This window comes from Lepisma saccharinum, chromosome 8 (genome assembly GCF_977018435.1).
Source record: "Lepisma saccharinum chromosome 8, izLepSacc3.1, whole genome shotgun sequence".
Classification (NCBI taxonomy): Eukaryota; Metazoa; Arthropoda; class Insecta; order Zygentoma; family Lepismatidae; genus Lepisma; species Lepisma saccharinum.
The window spans coordinates 18137892-18150163 of NC_139236.1; the positions used below are offsets into that span (position 1 = coordinate 18137892).

Below are 12272 nucleotides of genomic sequence, written 5' to 3' on the forward strand. Positions count from 1 at the left end.
TGGTTCACCATCTAATGTTATGGATAAGAAGGAAAGAAAAACATATGCACACACAATGTCCTTGTTGGGCCCCACTTTGGACAATTTTGTTACCTTCTCACGACCACATTAAAGTTGCACTGACCTGACTCCAAAAGATTGTGCACTGGATGGTTTGAGCTGTTTCTATAACAAACTATCTCCTGTAACTACAAGCAAGCAACCAGCTGTTCCATCACATCCGCACTGCTTCACTATTTATTTCCAACTGTCTGGATTCTTCACTCTTTTTGCTGTCCTGAACATTATTCTGCCCCTCTGGCCATCAGGAGCTTGCTCTTTTCCCTGTACACTGGATAAGTAGGGTGTGTGACCACCCAAGTTAACTAACTTACAGTGTGTTGTAAAAGTCCTGCAGGATTCTAAAAACCTATAACTTTTAAAGTAATAGGTTAACTACAACGAAATATTGTTCGTTACACAGAGGAAACTTTACAATTGATGTTTGATATAGTTTGGTTCATCGCCAGATCTCCAGCTGGGCACCATTCACGTCCAAACTCTTTTGCAATCTTCGCTTGAATCCGAAAATTGATCACATATCTTGAACTTCAGGTGGTGAAGATCTGTTTTAGTTTCTGTGCATACACCTGGGTCTTGACATGTCCCCACAGCCAGTAATCACACGGCATAAGGTCTGGCGACCTTGCCGGGCAAGGTGTGGGTCCTCTATGGAAATCCCTCTCTCACCACCCCAAATTGACCATCAAGAAACTCGCAAACTTGAATGGGTTAAGGTGGGGGGGGGGGGGCATCTTGCTGGAAGTGGACCTCATTGATGACGTCCCATTCCAGGACAAGGAATGCCTGTAACATGTTCACGTCGCTGTATCCTCCTCGAAGAAGAATGGACCAATGAGGTGGTCCATGAAAACTACACACCACATGTTGACTTTGGGGCTATCCCTCTTATGTATCTCAAACAAACTAGTGTGAATTCCTCAACTCCCAAAATTCGACAATTGTGTCTATTTGATTTTCCCGCAACATGAGATGTGGCTTATCAGAGAAAACAATGAGGGACTGAAGGGCATCACCATTTAATCCAGTTAACATTAATTCACAAAATTCTTTCATGTCACAGTCCTCTTCTATCACATCGTGCACAAATCTCAAATTGCAAGGCCTGGCTTTAACTTTCTTTCATAAGCTACTGTGTAACAGACCTTCCCACTCCTAGTTCAAAGGATCTTCATTTAAGATATTTCATTGGACTCCATTGCACACTCTCCTGCAGTGCATCCACCACATCGTCATTCGTTCTTGGTCTCCCACTATGTGGCAAATCTGCTATGCTTCCCGTAGACTTAACGCTTCGTACCATCTCTGGATACTTGTCTCCGCTGGAGGTGTTTTTCCAAACGTTGTTTGGAAACTTCTCTGCACCAAAACGCATGATTTTAAATCGGCAAGCTATCACACACACTGAGCTTTTTTCCTGCATAGACATCTTGGAATCACGTGATTGCATGATCACCTGCACACACATCATTCACCAGTGTGGGCAGAACAAAATTTTAAATTTCCCTCCATGTTAAAAAACATTGTGATAAACCTATTACTTTAGAATCCTGCTCTACTTTTAAAACATGGTGTATTTTCACCTTTCATTTTAAGAAGGCAGAAACATGCGCAGGATTGAAATTTGTGTGCACTAAATGTTCACTTCTTTGCTTAATTGATGCAGTTCCCAAATAAGGGTTGCTTTCAAAATTGTAGATATGCTTGTAAATATTTCGGTGAAAATAAATGGTTGCATAAAAAATACAGAAAACTAAGTTAAACATTATTGATTTCGAAACACACAGTGTGGGTGTGCGACTTGAATTTGAAGAAACCTCACTAGGGCAGAGCTATCTAAGATGGAAGAAAATAACAAGACTTGAAGTGCTGAACCAGCATAACCAATATAATATCTTTATATCAACTTGTGCTGGTGGAATTTTGATATCACTGGCAACTCTGATGTCCAGGTGTTAATTTAGTTGCCCAGACCTTTTCCATATATTCTAGCCTGGTGGCTCCATTCCACGTGGGGTGGATGCTGTCCAAGTTCATCACACATGCATACATCAACATTTGAAATATGAAGGGCTGGGTGGGTGTGTTGTACGAGGGCCACTATTTATATTTTGAGCCTTGGCAACACTGATTGAAGTTAGGCACGATTTGACGTTTGCACGGAATCGTCTGGCATTATTGACCATAACGTACTTCAAATGTTTTGTCAATAGCTTCATTTTTGTTGTTTATGTTGCCTTGGAGATTGCGCGACAACAATAAAATGGAATTAACTCGTGAACATTTTCGTGCGATGATTTTTTACGATTTTCGACGTGGATTATCAAGACAAGAGTGCATCGATCAACTTACTTCCACATTTGGCGATGAAGCCCCATCCTTTGCCACTGTGAAACGCTGGTATAACAAATTTAATCGTGGCCGCCATTCGCTCACCGATGAGATTCGCGAAGGTCGTCCAAAATCAGTTGTTGTTCAAGAAAACATTAATGCTGTGCAAAACCTAATACTGCAAGATCATCATGTGACATACTGTGAGATTGAGGCAACCATAGGCATTAGTTCCACCAGCATATATAAAATATTACATGATCATTTAGCTGTGAGAAAGGTATGTTCTCGTTGGATCCCACACAATTTGACAAAAACTCAAAAAGACGCTCGCGTCAATTGGTGCAAACAAATGCTCAATAAATACAACCGTGGTGCTTCAAAAGACATATATAAGATTGTAACAGGTGACGAATCATGGATATATGCATATGAGCCGGAACGTAAACAGAAGTCGACTGTATGGGTGTTTCAAGATGAACCCAATCCAACAAAAGTTGTTCGTGCTCGAAGCACATCGAAACAAATGGTCGCCTGTTTTTTCGGGAAAACTGGTCATGTGGCAACTGTGCCTTTAGAGGAACGTAGAACGGTCAACTCTGAATGGTGCACAACAATTTGTTTGCCAGAGGTCTTCGGTCAAATACGGAAAACAAACAAACGCCGTCGGATCATTCTTGCCAGCTGTCACACATCTAGTCTAACAACCGACTTTATGAACAGTCAAAAAATCGAATTGATGGGTCATCCGCCGTACAGTCCTCATTTGGCACCCTATGACTTCTTCTTGTTCCCGAATGTCAAGAATAAATTGCGTGGATAACGATTTTAGTCTGCGGAAGACACCGTTGATGCGTTCAAAAACCATATTATGGAGGTGTCTCAAGAAGATTGGAAAAACTGCTTTGACAAATGGTTCGAACGAATGCAAAAGTGTATTGACCATAAAGGAGAATACTTCGAAAAACAATAAAGCAGTTTTGAATGCTAAATTCCTGTTTTTTCATTGTTAGGCTCAAAATATAAATAGTAACCCTCCTATGTAGCTCCTGCAATCCCTCTTTTAAGGGGAATGTCCAGCACACACACGTGCAAATTGTCAAAATGCCAAACAAATAAAAAGTGCATTTTTAATTGTGTATAATATCCAAAGATGGTTGTGTATCCGATAGAATTTATTTGTCATTGGTAGTTGTGATAGTTCCTGCTAAATTTGGTAGGAATAAAGTTTCAAAACTAAATTTCTTTAATTAATCACCAAAGGTGACACACTGGTCACTAAATACAATTAAATAACAAAAGGCCAGATTACAAAATTAGTTCTTAACACGTTAACTGCCATGTAAGAATTATTTAACTCATGCTAGTTTTACACCCGGGGCCTCGTGAAGCATATTTAACTCTCATGTGTCTTTACCTTGGGACCATTGTGGTGTACAGGGAACTCACGCTACCATGCTATAACATACATGTTACGTCAAGAGTGGACTCAGACAAAATTTTGCAGATGGTTCATGAAAATCTTATTTAGTTATGCTGTTATTGTTACAATATAAACAAGTGTGGATCGAATGAATAGATGTACAATAACCTCTTTCATATTTTTACTCATGAACAGTTTTCAAGTTTTTCTGACTGTGCATTTGGCCTTGAATTATTGCTGACCAGTTCCTTGAACAATATCGATACAATAGTATACAACAGAGGCATGTTACAACAAAAGACTACTCAGAAAAAAACAATAAATAAGCTGCGAGCCAAATAACTTACGTGGCATGCAGTGTAATAAATTATTCTAGTGCCATGTGAGTTGCATATGACTCATGCACATAAAATAAAATAATTAAAAAAACAATTTTTCATTTAATCAAGAAACATACTGCTTTCAATATTTTTATTATATTCTTGTAATATAACATTGTGGCACCAGACTTTTTTTTTAATTGTGGCAGTCAACGTGTTAAGAGAAACTAACATTTCTGCACTTCAATCGAAGTAATAAGTGACAAGGAACCCCTTCCCTGTGTATAAAAAAAAATAATTTACTGTGCATGACTGACTAAAAGACGACACATTGTACACTATTGCAGGCTATGCATTCATACTGAAATATCATTCTGATAAATAAGAAAAAACACACATACTTGGGCATATTTTATTTCAATTGACATATTGAAAACACAAATTACAAAAATAAAAGAATGTAAAGTATGAACACATTTGTTAATGTCATTATCACTTGTGATCCAACAAACAAAACTAAGAATTATTACAACTACAAGTAGACAAAATGGAAGGGGGTAAAATAGGAAACTGACTCATCATCTAGCAACTCTACTCTAATTATAGTACAAAAGAGCTGTCCCAAAGAAAGGTACCTAATACTTAGTAATGTTTAGTGGTTTTATTTTATCATTTTGTATAACATTGTACAAGTAATGCAGTAAATTAACAGTACAAACATGTTCATAGAACAGGCAGCCAAAAAAGCTTTGTCAGTTGATAATAATCTAACATTTCTTTCAAAATATCATTTTTTTTCCATTATGGAAGACAGTGCAATAGCTTCATAGCTGCTATGTTTAAAGAAAGAAAAAAACACCACCATGTGTGCCAATTCTGTTCATATGTATGGATTGTTCAAGGAATTCTCGCTCTTTTGTAAAGTACCGACTTTGCAAGTAGCAAAAAAGTACTCCCTCTAATCGTACATGAACATACCATTGTGTAACAATGCAAAAGCAAATGTCGTGAGATGCATACCAGAAAATTGTAATGTTTATGTATTTTTACTTCAACACATCCACAACAACAATGAGTTCAATAATAAGAATGAAAGGGGATGAGCATTTACAAACATGAAAAATATTACATCAATGAGGCAATTTGGATTTTTTTATTGGCAGCAGTATTTCCCCTGTATAGGGTTACCAGATTGCTACAAGCACACTGTTCCAAAATGTCGGATACAACCACTCACCACACCATACAAAGGTTAGCAAATATTTTTAGTTTATAATAATGTATTTTTAACAAATTTTTGGCTACAAAATTCTTCAACTTATAATCAGTAACAGAAAAACAAGTGTTTTCATGTATACTTCTCTCGGGAGTTAATTTTCCCTATAGTTTTATATTTCTCTAACTAAAAGCTCTAAATTCCCCACACTTTAAATATCACATCTTTTGTATTGAAAAAACATGATATATATCTTCAAATTCCTTTTGGATACTAGAAACGAGATTAAAATGTAGGACATGTTCATACAAATGAGGATGTCTGGTAACCCTAGCCAGTACACATTATAATGAAAGCCTCCATCAAAAATTTCAATTATACTTTCTTTTTTCAAGTTGGTGATTAGGATATATCATACAAGATTTGATCACAGGACATGTTCAGTAAAATTGGAAAATAACACAAGTTTAAATGGGATTAGTTTGCGAATGGCTGCAGAAAAGTTTTCCTAACTACCTTACAAACTTATGCCTGAATCACATGAGGCTAGATTTCCTGCTGGATTTTCCAGTTGGACTTGGGATTAGTTGTGTGGTTTTTGCTCACCTGCTAGTTTTTGCCTTGCATGATACTCATTACAAGGGAACGGATTTATATGTAAATACATATTTATGTATGAAGCTGAAATCTGTTATATTTTGTATTATCTTTGCACATCATGCCATCTAGACTCAAAAAATTCAGTTTTTATTTTCCATATTTTTACATATATTAGGTTTTGGCTCATATTTTAGTTATTTTTACACATTATTTCCATATTTCAGAACATTTCTCGACATATACTCCATATTCGTGCAATAACTAGATCTCCCGTGTGAACAAAGGAGTTGGGTGAATTTCTTAGGAACAACATGAGAAATCTGAAAAAAGCTCCCATTACTTCTTGTAATATTGAAACTGAAATCACGTTCGAACATTACAACAAAATTTTCTTATTCATTGTTTTGGAAACAAAATGAAAACAGATTTTGTGTTGTTTTACAATAAAGTCAACATAAGCGTACTGTATTTTATGTAGCTTGTGTAGTGTCTTATATTATTAAAAAGGTAAGTTTTTAGAACTTTAAGTACATATTTAACTCCATATTTTGGTGAAAATAACTAAATATATATTTAAATATTCACCTTTTTACTACATATAAATCCGTTCCCTGCTCATTACCGTACTTCTTGGTAGGCTTTTCCCCACAAGGCATTACACAGACGAGCGATATGAGGAAGAATTTTCTGGGAGGACAACTACTGCTGCTCTTTTCCGTACAATTGCCAACATTATAAAGTGAAGCATGTGCTACAAATTGGCTCCAAAGAAAAAATGTTAGTCAAGGTGTACTAAACTTGCTTTTGATGACCTCGTAGAATTCATTCATAAAACAAATATTTTGTTCAACTAAATATATCAAACATTTAATACAGGGGTAAATAATAAAGATTTTTCATTATCGGCCAATCACACATGTCGTGTACAAATCTCATTGCTATGGATAAATTCTTAAAAAAACATCCAACACTCGGAAACACAGACAAAAATTATTTTTCTTGCCAAACTAATAGATTGTCTTCACATGACGAAACTTTCGTTTTGATTGGCAGTTACCACAGAATCTAGCAGAGAAACCAGTTGCAATTAGAACATGGTTTAGTTGTCAAAACCAGTCTAGCAGGCATCATTTTCAGCCAGATAGCCAGTCCAGCGCCAACTAGGGCATTCCTACTGGAAATCCAGCTCTGTGTGTGATTGGGCATTCACTCAGTTCTGATTTTACAAGTACAAATACTCCAACCTAATTCTTGCTAATACATGAACATGTCAACAGTGGAAAATCATTCTTGTTAGGATTGGACTAACAGTACTTACTTACCAATTATAATATTACATAATTTTACAGATCTGAGGTTTCTGTAAATAGGCTGCAACTTAATTTCACAATTCTCGCAATTTGTTACTGTTATGAATATAAGCCAAATATATGTACATTGTTTTATATAATAATTCTAAACACATTATTTTTTAAAGGAAATGCATTTAAACAATCTGTTATATTTCTTGTCCCAGTTCTGAATGAAATGGTGGAATATTATAAGAGATTGGAGCATTATTAATTATCAATGTCAATTTTTTATCAGATGTGCTATATGTCTCATCAAGAAAAATGACTTACATATGAAATTTAAATGTCTTTCATAGTACAACTTCTCTCCCTTTAGCATTGAGAGTGGAATTATGATTTTACATTTTTTAGGGGAAGGTGGCAACACTGAAAATAAAGGGAAATGCAAACTCCAAGTACCTCCACCCCTCATTGCAGTGCCATTGGACCCAAGTGCATACAGTTTCACGTGCACTGGATTGTGTGATCTAGTGAATAGTAATGTGTGAAAATAACAGTAGCCAAATTGCTAGGAGCATGCATATTTCGTTTTTGAAGAAAACACGAAATGTGAATTAACACATTTCAGTATTAATTTTTCATGTTTCTGAAAGGTGTGAGGTGCATTTTGCTGCCATGTTTTGTAACGAAATGATGCAAAATGTATAGTTATTAAATCTAAGTTTCTATTCACTATTTTAACACCAAAATTGCATTTTATATACCGCCTTTGATCCCGAAATATGCCAAGTTTTGTACAGAAAACTTGACCTTTTATTCGCCATAATTATGTGGCTGTACAAAATTACCTATCACAAAGTATATTCTGTTTGTTTTATGCCCAGTACATTTCTAGAATGAAAAAAAAATGTTGTGCTTTGAAATAAGGTAAATGTCTTACACACAAGAGTTTCCAAATGAATTTTCAGATTTCTGCTGAGAATATTAAGGTTACAAGAAAGTAGGACAGACAAGTAGTTTTAACCATACAAGTAGATCAGAACCTAAGATTTTTAAAACTAAGGCACCCAATCATCCGAATAGTACACCCAATCATTAATCCATTCAATAAAAATAAAGCACATCAGCCACAAATATTATTAGTACAGCTGAACTGACACTCTTAGTGTTTCTCACCATTTGAGTTTCTTTTGATTGTTTGTGCAAGTCCACTTTATGCACAAACAGGCTAATCGGAACTGAACGTACAGTTTAAAGTGGGATCCGAACCTCGGTGTGCCTCAACCAGGTATGGAATCAGAGACCCCTTGATTTGCAGGGTGCTGACAATACCACTACACCATCGAGGAAGCAGCGCCATATTCTCACCAATATGATGCTTGAATATTGTAACAATAAGTTATTTAAAAAAATGATCAATATTGATATGTAAGTATTTACTGCATATTATAAGCATTAATTTACCAGAGTTTTCCTTTAAAATATTCAATAATCTCATTAAAATGTATAAAATTGTTATCTTTTAATAACAAAATCAAACACATTACTGGTGAAAAGTAAATGAAAATTTTGAATTTTGCATATGGATGGATATGCATATGCAACATTGTATCGGCTTAGCCCTAATAATTATTTATATTTTCATTTCTTTGTAAACAATGAGTAGATTGTAAATAAACATTTGTGGTTGAAGTTATTTTTATTGAGTGAATGAAAAACTACAATTACTATTCAGACAATGAACTACTATGCTATCTGTTATCTATAATGGACAACCTTTCCTCCAATTACCTTTAATTTCACAAAAATATACCTCTTTGTATAAGTATGAAGTTTTTGTACAATACCAAATATATATTAAAGAACGTATTTTCAATAAACACTTACATATTACTCCATAGTTTTCAGTGAAAGAAAAAGAAGAAAAGAAAAGGCTCCGAAGACATCAAGTATTTTCTTTTTAAAGAACTCATGGCTGTACTTCATGTGTGTCTTGGTCAAATACAAGATTACTTCGAAATTTAATTACCTTTGTTACACAATATCCCAGGGAAAAAATAACACTTATGTAGCAGCCATAAATATGAACTCCATCACCAGCATACTTACTGTTTCTATGTAATACATTTATGTGTAATGCAAAATGAACACACAGTTTCAATTATGCCAGCACTTTTATAAATTTGCACAATGCAAGTGACCTCAGTTCAAAAAACACGTAAAATTTATAAGCAAACCGCAAGTACTTTTAATAAATGGATTCTCTCTGGCTATCGACCAGGTGAGATCCGGCAAGGTTTCCAAGCCCTGAAGATGAGCGCTACGTTAGCTCTCAAAAGGTGAAAATCTTGCCAGATCTCAACTGGTCAATGGCCAGAAACAATCTTTTCATCACTCATCGCCAGAAAAGCTTCTAGACTTACCGCAAGTACTTCTGCTTCTACTTAATGATGCAGGATAAATCAAAATAAAATTTTCACACCACTTTACTTGAGCTTTACACTTTATATTTTTATCACTTTTCTGGGCTTTGAAAATTACACACGCACAGAACAAAAATAAAAATAAACACTACAATTTCTACATATGTAAGGGCCTTACTTGATAAAACAAAACCATTTCTACAGTGATCTCTACCTAAACTATCAAGAACAAATATTATAATGCCACAAATTCAACATAACTCGTAAAAAAAATAATGATTTTTTTTCTTTCTTTAGATTAACATTTCTTATATACTCATGGCAAAGAATATATATACAACAAAATCATATATTCCTATGTGATGTATAATAATAATCCTATGTATATACACCACTGGCAACTCTAACTGAAATAGCTGTAATATATACAATTGTATAAATAAATTATGAGTTTGTATTTATATTAGCATATCTACAAAAACATACCTGTAGCTCAAATTTAAATTAATTTTGAAACTGGTTTGTATTAATGTATTTTTCAAGTTGCTTGAAGAAATACCAAGGTGAAATAATTTACAAATGTGGGAATCTGTGAAATTTTATAGGATCTTGCATTATTCAATGCATAATGCAAGAAAATGTAAAATTTGGGAATAAAATTGCGGTTCCACATATGGCTTTATGCAAAAAGGTAGATGTTCTTAATCCAAACCATTCTTGATCATCAAGCATCAAACTTCCCTCCTAACAGTCAACTTAATTTGGAACTTTAAGTTGCATGCAACACATCCAAGCAACATGGTGGCATAGGCATAGTTGAAGATTGTTAAGGATGTGCAAGTATAGAAAGTGTAATAATTAACACATAAAAATTGAATAAAAACAGTGTTATTCCAGCATTGTTAACATTCAACATCAACACATTAATAATTGTATAAACATGAAAGTTATGAAAATGGATGGATGTCTTTGAGTAACTGATTTAATAACATGAATATTTTTGTTTTAAATGTGTGCGTGTGTGTATATTTATACACACATCAAACACTTTGACATACCTCTTACTGCAGTACATGTGGCACATTTAACTCGGCACGTTACTGTGCTAGCTCAGAGTTGGATATGCAAACTGGAGCAACAGATAGTATGTAACTCCCATACATAAAAAATACTACACCAATGAAGATGTTTACAAAGCAATGGGGCCATAAATGCCCTTTGCTAACCCAATAGTAGTATTATTTAGTCAACAAACACCTAACTTCAAAGATTGAATGGAAAAAGATGCCCCGATCAGAATCGAGGGTAGCAAACAGTGTTGATTTTCGTAACATTTGCATTCCTGCGACTTTCCAAGAAGCCCAGCCACGAAGTAAATTATTTACCAAAGTTAACAATGTAAAAATGTGTCTTTTCCCCTTTAAGGTATGTCTTCAGGAGGTAACTGAACTTCTGGATATGGTTCATTTGCCGAGGGGTGGGGAGGAATGACACCTCCGACGGCTCCCTCCTCCATTTCCGACGGCTCAGAAGCAGGAGGTGCCACAGGATTACCTGCAGTTTCCAGAACTGGATCGGCAGTTGCTTCGGCCAAGTTTGTCACAGACTTTGATTTTACGCACTGCAACAAAGAAAAATATTTAGTATTTGATAACATGCAACCACCCACGACTCATTCACATTACCATTCTTAATTGCTTGAGGCACACACACGAAATGTGAAATAACACATTGTAATGTTAATTTTTCATGTTTCTGAAAGGTGTGAGGTGCATTTTCCTAGCCTGTTTAGTCACGAAATGATGCAAAATGAACTGCAAAATCCAAAATAGACTCTTAAAACACAAAATTTAGTTTATTTACCGATGCGACACTTTCTGAAGTTTGAATTATCCTGTGAGTTATGCAATTCACAGAAAATTGATTAACTTTGCTGTTAATATTTGAGATGCAAAAATGGACACCTTTATACAGGAATGAACTTAACACTCTGGTAACCATTTTAATTGACGCAAAATGTATTGAAAATCAAGCATGTAGAGTCAATGAAAGTTTGGCATGGCATTTTTGCAGACATCACAAGATCACCATTCTCCAGAAAACTATTAACGAGCATCAGCAACTAAATTCAAATCAACACTTCCCAATATTGGTGCATTGAAATCTGCACAAAATTACTTTTAAAAAAATAATTATTGTATTGTATGCTATACCATAAAGTTTATCATGCACAAATTATATTTAAAAATCTGCAATAATTGCAAGAGTTACAATTATCCAAATCTTAGAGAGAAAGGGAAGTGGAATAAAATGAAGTGAGATGCCGAGAAATTATTAAGAATGAGACATTAGAAAGGGAAGAGCACTAAGAAATACAGAAGAGGGAGAAGGAAAGGGGGGAGGAAAGGGTAGGAGAAAGAGAGGCACGAGTAGATGATTCTCTTTCTTTGCAATCCTTTCCTTTTTGTGAATGACATATGAAACTTGATACTAGATTGATTGATTGATTGATTTAGTTTATTTTACTTCGCGTTTTGTGCCTCTTGGCTAATTTGCGAAGATGGGGATGAGTGATGAAATTATGAAATTGATGAATGGACATTCACA

The 12272-nt window shown here is 35.0% G+C and overlaps 1 protein-coding gene across 1 annotated transcript in view; it reads right to left on the reverse strand.

Annotated features, from left to right (window-relative positions):
- Positions 1-4538: 4538 nt before the first annotated feature.
- The window catches only part of mri (BTB/POZ domain-containing protein mrityu), a 62262-nt gene continuing 54528 nt past the window's right edge, over positions 4539-12272 (reverse strand). The window contains exon 8 of the mRNA XM_083126318.1: positions 4539-11286. Coding sequence (XP_082982444.1) covers positions 11086-11286 — 201 coding nt within the window. The 3' untranslated portion in view covers positions 4539-11085. The remainder of the gene's footprint in view (positions 11287-12272) is intronic.